The sequence below is a fragment of the Boleophthalmus pectinirostris genome, unplaced genomic scaffold (genome assembly GCF_026225935.1).
Source record: "Boleophthalmus pectinirostris isolate CB_2022bp ecotype Guang Dong unplaced genomic scaffold, ASM2622593v1 HiC_scaffold_14, whole genome shotgun sequence".
Classification (NCBI taxonomy): Eukaryota; Metazoa; Chordata; class Actinopteri; order Gobiiformes; family Gobiidae; genus Boleophthalmus; species Boleophthalmus pectinirostris.
In genome coordinates, this window is record NW_026571047.1 from 29,484,022 (window position 1) to 29,497,586 (window position 13,565).

Sequence of the window (13,565 nt, forward strand, 5' to 3'; positions counted from 1 at the left end):
GTTTGCCATCTGCTTGTCTGCATTTTACGTAATGTCCCACACAGACATTAAATAACAATAAAACGATTTAGATTTAATATTTTAACTGGATCTGTTAATCGTTGAGAACTTAGATTTCTCACTGTAGTACCATCTTCTCTAAAATAGAACATAATACACGATTTTTTTAACCCCAAAAATAAATTTAAGGTAGGGCTGCTCAATTACGGGGAAAAAATCATTATCACGATTATTTTGGTCAGTATCAAAATCATATACAAACTTTTTTTTTTTTTAGTTACACGACACATTTATTCAGTATTTCTCCCTCTCAAAAAAACTAAATAAAATTTTGTTATTGATAACTTACACAAAACTTTCCAATTGAAAATAAATTCAGCCTACAAATATGAACCTTAGAGCAGATTTGTGATGTATAAAACAAATTATACTTTGAACGTGAAATAAGGCAAAAAAAACCATAAACATATCCAAAATAAACTATATATACTGCTGTTCTATATTCTCTATATTTAAAAAATAAAATAAATATACTTATTTATCTAAAAAATATCCCAAAATAAACTTTATCAAGCTTTAAATCGTTTGAACTTGATTATATGAGTTTGGAGACTGACACACAAATCGAAATGGCGATCAAAATTCGATTAATTGGACAGGCTTAATTTGAGGTTAACAATAAGTGTAAAATTGTAGTGAAGGACACAGCAATTATTTTAGGATTCCATGAAAAAAACATTGAGGGGATAATATTCAAAGCTGTGTATCTGAGAGTGAAACATTTTTGCTTTGTTCAAACTTGTCTTGAAAATGTTAAAGGACAAAGTAAGTGCTTTGGGCACCGAGTTGAAATAAAATGTGGTATTTTGCATGTAAAATGTTGAATAAACAGAGACTGGACTCACTTGATTTGTTTGGCGTTTTTGTAGCGGATGAAGATGACGATGGGGTAGATGTGAACGGTGTGGAGGCGCTCGATGGCGTGAGGAGCGATGTCCAGAAGACAGTGGCAGTCCTGAGGAAAACAAGACAGAAGAAGCTTATTTAAAAGGGCCTGTACGTGATTTTTTCCCACATGTGTTTGGGGAAAATGTGTCTTGTTAGTACAGATATATTGTACAGCAGCTCTTGAGGTTAAAAAAAAAAAAAAGACAGCTGTATTTTGTCTGCAGGTGATTAGAAAGCAATTTATTGTGCGATAATTAAAAAGTGTGCATTAGTATGTGGTGAAAAGTTCTTTTAAAAACTCATTGGGGAGATTAATTAGGAAGCTCTGAATGCATAAGGTAAGTGAGAAATAACTCTGGAACACTACAAACTCTTTAAAACGGTTTCACTCATGGAGATATTATCGTTTGCCGGTAATGTTCAACAGTGAGGCATTAAACATATTGTATATCTAGCATTTTATATTTGTATTTATAGCTTGCACCAACCACTTGTTCCCATGGAGACGTTATGTTTTAATGCCATACTGTGGATAATTCTGTTCAAAGCAATTATATCTTTATGGAGACACACAGATGACGGACCCTGTATTTCCATTATTAACTACATTTTAGATCGCTACTTTAAATTCATATGATTAAATATTTTTACATTTCTGACTATTTGGTTTTAGCCATAAAAAATATATATATTAGAATTACAACTAAGTTTACATAAAACAGATTATCATAGATGTGTAAATTTATTTTCTCCCAAGTATTTAAGAACTTCCCATCTCTTTTTTTCCTCTTTGTCCGTTTCATTTGTATATCCTTCCCCAGTTACGTATTGGTAAAAACACATTTTAAAATAGTTAATATTAATTAAATGTTTTCCCAGGGTAATAATTAAATTAACCAGGTCGATTCTATTTTTAAAGTTTCCCAGTAAAGTAGAGACGAAATCCAAGTTAAAACCAAACCCAACGCCAACTCTAAACACATCTTCTCTTCGTCACTCCAAAATGAAGATACAATACGGCAACACCAAAACAAATGTTCAAATCTTTATCTTGAACCGTACCTTTTCTGTGACTTCTTTGATCGTGGCTACAGTCGTCACGTCGAAATGTCCGCTCCTCCGTTTGTAGTCGATGAACACACAGTCCTGAACGCCGCGCTCTATGGCCTGTTGAGACGCCTTCATCACCTCTGGAAACACAAAATCAGGAAAATACTGATTATTCAAAGGGGAATCACATTTATAAACAGTGTCGGGGAGTAACAGATTACATGTACTAGAGTTAAGTAATCAGAGTACAAATTATGAGTAACTGTATTCAGTTACAGTTACTGTTTCGGTGAGCGGTAACTGGATTACAGTTACTCTGTTAAAATAAATGGATTACATGGTGCTATTTTCCCGTTTTCACATTTTGGGCTAAAGCAGGACTAAAACCAGGTCTAAACCAGGACTAAAACCAGGACTAAACCAGAACTAAACCAGGACTAAAACCAGGACTAAAACAATGACTAAAACAATGACTAAACCAGGACTAAAACCAGGTCTAAACCAGGACTAAAACGATGACTAAACCAGGACTAAACCAGGACTAAAACCAGGACTAAACCAGGACTAAACCAGGACTAAAACAGGTCTAAACCAGGACTAAAAACAGGTCTAAACCAGGACTAAAAACAGGTCTAAACCAGGACTAAAACCAGAACTAAACAGGACTAAAACGAGGTCTAAACCAGGTCTAAACCAGGACTAAAACCAGGTCTAAACCAGGACTAAAACCAGGTCTAAACCAGGACTAAAACCAAGTCTAAACCAGGACTAAAACCAGGTCTAAACCAGGACTAAAACCAGGTCTAAACCAGGACTAAAACCATGTCTAAACCAGGACTAAAACCAGGACTAAAACCAGGACTAAAACCAGGACTAAACCAGGGCCAATTTGAAGAGAACAAACATGAATTTTCAGGATGTGGTTGTTACATTCATGTAGTTTTAAAAAACATGACAATATCAAGTAATCCAAAGTATTCAGATTACATTACTCACTTTAAGTAATTTAATGGATTCCGTTACAAACTACATTTTGGTGTGTGTAATCTGTAATCTGTAGGGGAATACATTTTAAAAGTCACCTTCTCAACACTGTTCATAAAGCAATTTTAAAACCTGACAATTTGTGTTTTTTTTCTGATGGGAGAATGTGATGGTGTCAAACTTTCAGACAGTTTTTCCCTTATCAATATGAATCATTTAACTACCCCTATGTCTATGTATTACTTATCTGTTTTCTTGAATGTAAGTTTAGAATAATTTGTTTATAATAATTTGTATGTATATAAATGCAATAAATTTGATAAAAAACAAAAACAGTTTTCCCCTACAAATACCAGCAAGGGTGGGCAATTTTTTTTATTTTTTTCCATAGGGCCACATGAGAAATAGAAAATATTGTGGACGGCCAGACCAAAATTCTTAACTCAATTCTGCATAATATGAATCACTGGGATGTAACAATATTCAAATCTCTGTACAATATTTTCACGATATACATCCCACGGTACGATATTTATTGCGATATTTTGTAGAGGCTATAACAAAATTGTAAAAATGCGACTTTTTTGTTTTGTTTTTAAATGCCTTGACAAGACTTTTGTTCTGTCATAAACCACAGAATTAAGATTTAAACGTGCTTAAAACTCATGATTCTTATTAGTATTTGTATTACTTTTCATGTAGTCTGCACTGTAGTGGAGCAAAGGATCATGGGATATGTAGTTCACTCAGTGTTTTAGCTATTGTTGCACCATAACAATGAATTTAAGCAAAGAAACATGTAATTTGATATTATTGTGAGACTTTTGACAACATGATATCACGATATTTCAATTATTGTTACATCCCTAATGAATTATATTTCTTTATTTAAAAAAACAGCAGTAAATAATATTGTTTTTACAAGCTGGTAAGAGTTTATGTTGTGACTAAGCAATGAAAAAGTGAGGATGTCTTAGAAAAATTGTAATTTAAAAACACGTCTAAAATAAAAAACAATGCAGCTTTAGTTCATGCATGAGGTAAAATGATAAAATATGTTGATTTTTAATTCCAAATCATCTTAAACGGGCTGGTCGTATGTGGCCCAGGTCTTCTCTATATTACGAATATTTTTATTTTTTTTATGGACATGTCCTCTGTACGAAGTGTGTCGGTGCATACGGGACATGGCGCAGGATAAAAATGAGAATGGGGACAGTCCAAACTTCAGATAACAGGTGCAGTGACTGAGGCAGAGTAAACAACCAGCAGCGTGAAGCAGCTGTCAGCGGTGTTGTAAAACTGCAGCTAAATGAGTCAAGTCATAGTCTCGTCCTGTTAATCATTACAACATTGTTATACCAATATTGTTAGAAGTTGTAGTTTGTGTCCAGTTATTGCTCTGAGATGTTACTGCTTGTGTGAAATGTTCCACAATCACACTGTGGAACACTCCAGGCAGAACAAGTTCCAGGCTCAGTCTCAGTCTGGTCCCGGTCTCAGTCCTGATCACCCGACCCATCCATGCGGGCACACCTCCGGGCCCGTCCTGACACTCAGTCCCGGTTCAGTCCCGGTTCAGTCCCGGTTCAGTCCCGGTTCAGTCCCAGTCCTCTTTTAGTCCTCTTTTAGTCCTCTTTTAAGTCAGTCCAGTCCGTTTAGTCCCCTTTAGTCCTTTTTTAGTCCCAGTCTTTAGTCGTTAGTTTTAGTCCCCTTTAGTTTTAGTTTTAGTTCAGTCCAGTCCCTTTTAGTCCTTTTCCCTTTAGTCCAGTTTTAGTCCTTTAGTCCTCCTTTAGTCTTTTAGTCTTTAGTCCCAGTTTTCAGTCCTCGTTTAGTTTCCAGTCCCAGTCCCAGTCTTTTCCCAGTCCAGTTCAGTTCAGTTCTTTTAGTCCCGGTTCAGTCAGTCCCGGTCAGTCCGTTCAGTCCTCTTTTAGTCCCCTTAGTCCGTCCCAGTTCCTTTAGTCCCGTCGTCAGTTCAGTCCTCTTTTAGTTCAGTTCAGTCGTCGTTAGTCCTTTTAGTCTTTTAGTCCGGTCCTCTTTTAGTCCTCTTTTGTCCCTTCAGTCCTCTTTTAGTCCGGTTAGTCCCAGTCCTCTTTAGTCCCAGTCCAGTCCCTTTTTAGTCCCTTTTAGTCCCGTTTTAGTCCCGTTTTAGTCCCGTTTTATTCCTCTTTTAGTCCTGGTTCAGTACCGGTTCAGTCGTCGTTCAGTCCTCTTTTAGTCCCTTTAGTCCGGTTCAGTCCTCTTTTAGTCCATAGTCCTTTAGTCCGCTTTTAGTCCCTTTTAGTCCTTTAGTAGTCCGTTTAGTTTTAGTCCCGTTTTAGTCCTTCAGTACCGGTTCAGTCGTCGTTCAGTCCCTTTTAGTCCTCTTTTAGTCCCGGTTAGTCCCTCTTTAGTCCTCTTTTAGTCCCTTAGTCCCCGTTCAGTCCCGGTTAGTCTTTTAGTCCTCCGTTTTAGTCCCGTTTTAGTCCCGTTTTATTCCTCTTTTAGTCCTGTTTCGGTCCCAGTTCAGTCCTCTTTTAGTCCTGGTTCAGTACCGGTTCAGTCGTCGTTCAGTCCTCTTTTAGTCCTCCTTTAGTCCTCCTTTAGTCCTCTTTTAGTCCTCTTTTAGTCCTCTTTTAGTCCTCTTTTAGTCCTCTTTTAGTCCTCTTTTAGTCCTGGTTCAGTTCGGCATCGCAGTTTAAGTCAAGGAAATGGGAAATAGCCGTTATCCGTTTTTTTTATTTTGGTTTCGGAGACAAATCATGAAGAAAATAGTTGTATTTTCGTTTTCTTATTTTTGGTTTTATTTTGAAAAAACGAATAATACACGGATTGTTTGTGATGAGGAACCAACTTTATAAAATAGCCTAATATGTGCCCTTTAAAGCACCCAACGCCAATCGATCTGAACACGCCTGTTGTAAACCAGCCTGATTAAGTCCTGTCCTTCTTCTGTAATTAGGATCTGTGAGCAGAGCCGATCGTGTGTGTGAAACTAACCCAACACAAACCGACACAAACCAACCAGAGAAGGGGCATTAAATATGAACGAGGGGCACACGAACCAGGCGGGCAGCGGCAGAACTTGGCGCTGGACTCTTTGACGAGCTGGTCTTTACACGGATCCACCAGCGGACCCAGGATCAGCACAGGACGAGGGCTCAACGGCTCCACCTTCAGGACGCGCTGGTACACGAGACACATGCCATCTAGAGGAAAACAGAGGAACAGCAGCACATTTAAATTTAAGGGCAGGTGAATAGAACAAAGGTTGAAAGAATGACCGTTTTCTATGTAAAAATGTTAAATCTTCACCATCCGAAACAATAAAAGGTGAAGTTTTTGCCGCTAAGTACTTTTAATGACAATAATTACTTCCCACTCTTTTTCACTGACAAAATTTCAAAACTTTTTCATGACCTAAAGTGAATTTTCCATGACTTTACGGCACCTACATGTGTAGAATTGATCAGACTTTAGGGCTAAATATGAAATGTTAACCCTTTCCACTCACCTTATGGTTTGGGATTATAGTTTTTTAACATTCAAAATACTGTCAGTGCATTTATTGTGGCCTAATGATAATTTAACAGAACGCTGTAGCTGCATGAAAGAGATACTAAAAATCCATGACTTTTCCAGGATTTCCATGACCGTGGGAACCCTGTACCTAAAACTTGAACAGTTTTTGGGCTTTTTAATGTGGGTAGAAACTTAGCATTACTTTTGTGTGTGGTGCGTTTCAGTATACAACATTAATGTAAATCGGAGTTTCAGTTTTTATTACTAAAAGATTTGGATCAATGTTGTGGTTTACAATTAAGAAAGTGTCAAATAGAGATCTACGTATGTTATCTAATAATTTAATAATAATGAACACGTCCAAAATAACAATCTTCTCTTGACTAATGAAACAACAACAGTCTGGACTTGTCAGAGCTGGGAATTGAAACACCAACGCTGCAATCACTTCACCCCCTCAGCCTTAACTGCCACATATGTCCCTGCCCCTTTCGTTGTCTAATGGTGCACTCACACTTAGACTTCAGAACCAAACCGTGCCCAAGCACAGATCGCCCCTAAAGCGCGGTATGTTTGTCCAGTGTGAGTGCAATCGAACCTGTGCTCAAGCGCGGCACGGATGGGACTTTGGCCCAATTGGAGGTGGACCACAGCACGGTTGCTCATGTACGTGATGTACACATGCATGACTTTACTATACGAGCCCTGTGTGCACTGATGTTACTCATATGACGAAAGTAGTGAATAAAATTTTTATCTCCTTAACTCTTTCCCCCATGAAGACGACATTTGACGACCCCCCTGTTTCCTTAATGACGACTTTTGACACCTCCGCCGTATCACTAAAGACGAGATTTGACGACCTTTAGAAATGGCTCGGTTTTTCACATTTAAACAGAGACTGTGATCGGTCGGGGCCACTACAACCCACACTAGACTGACCAATAGGATTCAAGGATATGTTTTCGCCGATTTTTTCCGAAGTTAATCGAAATAGTGACGATGGTAGCTTCCGGAAAAAACACAACACGAAACACGTGCAATGGAAAGATCGCGGCGCTGCGGCGCACAGTTTTAGAAATAATGAGGAGCGGACGTATTTTATGGATAAGTTTAGAGAAAGTGACTTTTATAGATTTCAAAGTGATGATGTTGAAGTTGATTATAAAGTGGAAAACAGCGATAGCGACGGACTTTCGGGGAGAAGGTGAGATGCCGCTGATGCGTCTGTGTGGAGTCCTGCGATGTCCCAAACAAACTATCTGAGCTTTATACTCAATTATGAACCAAAATTGCCCTGAAATCTGGATGTTGCCCAGGCGAGTCCTAGGCTAGGCTAAAATATTTCAGTCTTTTTTTCCAAGATGCGATGTATAACAGAATCGCTACAGAAAAAAACGCTTATGTGGAGCTCTGCACACGAGAAAATAAGCCAAGATGACAAATACTGGACACACACTGACGGGGAAGAGTTTATTATTATATATTATTATATTATAATAAGCTAAATTAGTTGAATAAGCTAAATTAGTTGAATAAATAAAATAAGTTGAATAAGCTAAATGAATTGAATAAGTTAAATGGAAAAAAATGAATTGGGTGCACACAGGTGTACAACAGGTAAAAACAGATGTGAACACTTGGCTATACTGTATCTGGTGATATGAAATCTGTTTAAATACTTTGACAAAGTATATTTTTTATTTTTTTATGAATATAGTACTCAGAACATGCAGATATCAGATGCTGAATGTAGTTTTTTGTTTTCGAGTTTGCACCTGACCAGGTAAACTCTCATTTTCAGTGAGCTGTTATACACCTATAAATGAGTTGAATCACATTTAAACATCCATAAATGAATAGTTCAGAGTCTAAGGTTTCCAGAGATACAAATATGTCTGTGTTACAATTAAGTTCATGAGTGTAAAAATCATTTATAATCACTCGTGGAAGTCTGTTTTCTTTTATGCAGTTATGCTCTATGGGTAGAACTAGTAACATATGTATGGGTTGTTCCTAGTAGGCGTCCAGGGGGGAAAGAGTTAAACTCATGAAGGAGCGTGTATTATAAAAGGATGCACATCAGCCTCACTATTTAATACACATTTTTGCCGCTAATAGATATTTTCTATGCTAAAAGTGTTAGCACTTGTAAACCAACAGCACCGTGTGAGGACATCATCGGGCCGTGGCTTGGTTTGGAGTGCGGCCATAGAACCCCACGCAATCGTACTTGAGCAAGGCACGGTTCTAACGTCCTAGTGTGAGTGGCCCTTACCCTCTGTGATGGGGAAAGACTCTGTGCTGATGGAGTCCAGGCCCACGCTGTCCTTTCCGTCTTTGGAGCTGCTGCGTTTGTGTTTCTGTCGCCGTCGGAAGAACGAGCGTCGAGCGGCAGCAGAGAGACTTTTACTGTTGTCGTCTTTACTGTCGGGGGTGTGTCTGCGGTACAGCTCCTGGTCCATACTGAGGGAAAGAGGACAGAGATTCATTTAAAGAGAGGAAAAAAACATTAAGTTCGGTTTAAGTTTCATTTTAAACTGCAGAATATTCCACAAGAAGGTTTTTTAAGGCATTTAACTTTTATAGCTTCACATCTCAGTACTGAAAGTGGCTCACATGTACTGGCTGGGGACCTGTCCTCGCTGCAGCCTCTGGGCCTTCTCGTCCAGTTGCCATGCCGACCAGTATCCCAGGTTCCCATTGGGCAGAGTGTCCTCCACATAAAGAATATCGTCTTTCTTAAAACTCAGCTCCGGCTCCACCTCCGCCATGCGCTCGTAAAGTGCTCTGAAAGTCAAGTCAGAGTCAAGTCAACGCAACAACAAAGCAATGGTTTAAAGAAATTTAGAACTTTTTTTTGGTATCTTTGTTGTATTTGTCGTAAGATTTGTTTTTTACCTGATGAAGAACCCGTCTCCAGGTCCTTCTCTCACAGTGGGGAGCTCGTCCACACAGTTCTGAACCTTAAATGTGGCGTTTTCTGCAGATTTCAGCGTCTCCAGATAAACCTCCTCTTTAGTTTTGTTTTTCATACTGACGCCATTGTACTGGAAATCACAACAGAGCAAAAAGAAAATTAAAACTGCTGATTTACAAAAGGATTTATACTTACAGAGTTGGTGGTTACTGAACTTTTCAAACGAATGTCCTCAAACAGGATTATTCTATCATCTTTACTGGACTAAAATAGACAATAGATGGGTCTAAACCGGGTCTAAACCGGGTCTAAACCAGGTCCAAACCGGGTCTAAACCAGGACAAACTCAGGTCTAACCCAGGACAAATTCAGGTCTAACCCACGTCTCAACCAGGACTAAACCAGGTCTAAACTAGGACTAAACAAGGTCTAAACTAGGGCTGAGCTAGGAAAAACCCAGGACTAAATCAGGTCTAAACTATAACTAAATTGGGTCTAAACTAGGACTGAACCAGGACTAAACCAGGTCTAAACAAGGACTAAGCCAGACTAAAGCCAGGACTAAAGCAGGACTAAAGCAGGACTAAAGCAGGACTAAAGCAGGACTAAACCAGGGCCAAACCAGGTCGAAATCAGGTCTAAATCAGTTCTAAACTAGAACTAAACCAGGTCTAAACCAGGACAAACCCAGCACTAAACTAGGTCTAAAGTAGAACTAAACCAGGTCTAACTCATGTCTAAACCCACATCTCAACAAGGTCTAAACTAGGACAAACCTAGGACTAAACCAGGACTAAACCAGGACTAAACCAGGACTAAACCAGGACTAAAGCAGGTCAGGACAAACCAAGCACTATACCAGGTCTAAAGTAGAACTAAACCAGGTCTAACCCATGTGTAAACCCACGTCTCAACAAGGTCTACACTAGGTCTAAACTAGGACAAACCTAGGACTAAACCAGGACTAAACCAGGACTAAACCAGGTCTAAACAAGGAACGAACAGGGAATATGTAAGTTGTAGACCCGCTCTCCACCAGCTCTCCCACCTCCAGTATGAGGTCTCCGGGCAGTAGTCCCTCCGGACACTTGGCGGCGCTGTCCTCGTCCAGACTCTCCACAAACACTCCAGAGATGTTCCCTCCGCAGAGCTGCACCCCGAGGTCCCCCTGCACCCACCTCAGCCTCACCACCCTCACCTCTGCCGACCTGTGAGGGCCTGAGCCAAGTCTGAGAGCAAAACCACACAAAACAATATTTATCTTTATACAGAGTTCATTAGCAAACAGTATCTTGTTTTTATTTTTTTTATTTTGTAATTTTCTACCACAAGTTCTAGTGCCTTAAGCCAATATCGTCAAATTGAAAATGGCTTCTAGATGGAGCCAAAATGTCTTAATTGCAAAAACAATGTCCAGATGATCGACACTTTCAAAGAGCAAATGCCTTTCAGTGCAATTTAGATGTTACGGCATCTAATTATCTAATTGATAATACAACAACAAACAATATTTCTGAAATAAATAAATGAATAAATAATACAAATACAATGATGCATTTAAGTCTAAACGGGTTCTGAGCGCAACTGTTGTCCAACATGAAAAAAAAAAAACTTAAGTATGGGGTTGCAATAGTTCCAACGTCATAAACAAATTCCAAAATTCTTACTATAATACTCCCTACAACTGTACAACAACTCAACCTTATATAACAGAAAATACTCCCTACAACTGCAGCAACTCACCCTTATGTAACAGATAATACTCCCTACAACTGTATAACAACTCACCCTTATGTAACAGATAATACTCCCTACAACTGTATAACAACTCACCCTTATGTAACAGATAATACTCCCTACAACTGTATAACAACTCACCCTTATGTAACAGATAATACTCCCTACAACTGTATAACAAGTCAGCCTTATGTAACAGATAATACTCCCTACAACTGTGTAACAACAACCAATGTAACAGATAATACTCCTACAACTGTACAACAACTCACCCTTATGTAACAGATAATACTCCCTACAACTGTATAACAACTCACCCTTATGTAACAGATAATACTCCCTACAACTGTACAACAACTCAACCTTATATAACAGAAAATACTCCCTACAACTGCAGCAACTCACCCTTATGTAACAGATAATACTCCCTACAACTGTATAACAACTCAGCCTTATGTAACAGATAATACTCCCTACAACTGTACAACAACTCAACCTTATGTAACAGAAATATATACTCCCTACAAACTGTATAACAACTCAGCCTTATGTAACAGATAATACTCCCTACAACTGTACAACAACTCAGCCTTATGTAACAGATAATACTCCCTACAACTGTACAACAACTCACCTTATGTAACAGATAATACTCCCTACAACTGTACAACAACTCACCCTTATGTAACAGATAATACTCCCTACAACTGTACAACAACTCAGCCTTATGTAACAGATAATACTCCCTACAACTGTAACAACTCAACCTTATGTAACAGATAAACTACCCTACAACTGTACAACAACTCAGCCTTATGTAACAGATAATACTCCCTACAACTGTACAACAACTCAGCCTTATGTAACAGATAATACTCCCTACAACTGTACAACAACTCACCCTTATGTAACAGATAATACTCCCTACAACTGTACAACAACTCAGCCTTATGTAACAGATAATACTCCCTTACAACTGTACAACAACTCAACCTTATATAACAGATAATACTCCCTACAACTGTACAACAACTCACCCTTATGTAACAGATAATACTCCCTACAACTGTACAACAACTCAGCCTTATGTAACAGATAATACTCCCTACAACTGTATAACAACTCAGCCTTATGTAACAGATAATTCTATGTTTTGTCAATCATTACATTTTTAAAAATATATTTATTTTATTTTTATACTTTGGCACTGTTTTCCTTACGACCTCTTACTGTGATATACTGTGTTTATATTACTATATTTCTTTTATTTATATTTATATTTCCTTTATATTTCTCTTTTTTTTTTACTTTACTTGTACATAAATATTTATATAATCATGCCTTATTTAACACCTGTCTCTTGCCATTTTTTATTGCTACTCATTTCTTTCTCTCTCTATATATTTTTTTTATCTTTGTTATTATAATATAATGTGATGTTTGAGGTACTGTGTCCAAGTAATTTCTCTTGTGGATCAATACATTTTGTCTAAGTCTAAATCTAAGTCGTAAGTTGAACGGTCTGATGATGAAAACCAAAATAGCAAGTAGAGTTTAGTTTCTGACCTGAAGGAGCTGTTGGGGCTGGTGGCGGGCGTGGTCTGTTTGGAGGGCGGAGTCATGGTTCCTTCGTCTTGTTCGCTCAGAGCCTCAGAGGACGAGAGCCGGTCCGGGGTCGAGGCGGCGCTGTCCTGAGGAGTGGGCTGGTTACTGATCGACTCCATGCGAGAACTGAATTAAAAAAGATTAAAAATAATATCAGATTTTTTTTTTCACACATTCTGCAAAATATCATGACCACCGAAAAAACATACTGTATTTTTCGGACTATAAGTCGCACTTTTTTCATGGTTTGGGTGTTTGTTGTGACTTATACTCACGTGGGACTTACAAATTAATATATATGATTTCACATGTTCGTTATTTTCACACTGACAGCCGCGAGAGGGCGATCTAGGCTTTGTATTACTCCTGTACCACTGTCACATCGTGCTCTTCTGCACATGTCTCCTGCAAAAAGAGCCTCTGTGCTGCAAATCAGAGAACTATAATAAACGTTTTATTATAGATCCATGATGCAAGTCAAAAACTAATCGAGCAGCAGAAAGAAAGTTTGGACAGAGTGAAAAACTTGTTAGGGACAGGAGAAAAGCGGATTCTCTAACTGCAATGAAGAGAATAAAAAAGCTAATTGTGAACTAAAAGATAGATTCAGCTGGAGTTGGCGGAGTTGATCAGAAGTGAAACCGAGGATGAAGAGTTCAGTGGATTTAGTGATTTGGAGTGAGATGGAGAGTTTGGTAAACTTGTTCTGTTGTTTATGTTATAGTTTATCTGAAGAACTGTTCATATGTGACGTTAACAGTCTGTTGTTTTCTGTTCTATTGTTTTTACTAGAACTTGACTTTCATCATGAAATGTCAGT

At 38.4% G+C, this 13,565-nt stretch overlaps 1 protein-coding gene across 2 annotated transcripts in view; it reads right to left on the reverse strand.

Annotated features, from left to right (window-relative positions):
* The window catches only part of LOC110163243 (disks large homolog 5-like), a 117,175-nt gene that overhangs the window by 11,631 nt on the left and 91,979 nt on the right, over positions 1-13,565 (reverse strand). For both annotated transcript variants that reach the window (XM_055150044.1, XM_055150043.1), the window contains exons 24-31: positions 12,707-12,871; positions 10,452-10,632; positions 9,385-9,533; positions 9,103-9,273; positions 8,762-8,949; positions 6,027-6,170; positions 2,011-2,138; positions 906-1,015 (exon numbers count right to left, since the gene is read on the reverse strand). In XM_055150044.1, the coding sequence (XP_055006019.1) occupies positions 906-1,015; positions 2,011-2,138; positions 6,027-6,170; positions 8,762-8,949; positions 9,103-9,273; positions 9,385-9,533; positions 10,452-10,632; positions 12,707-12,871 (1,236 nt within the window). The remainder of the gene's footprint in view (positions 1-905; positions 1,016-2,010; positions 2,139-6,026; positions 6,171-8,761; positions 8,950-9,102; positions 9,274-9,384; positions 9,534-10,451; positions 10,633-12,706; positions 12,872-13,565) is intronic.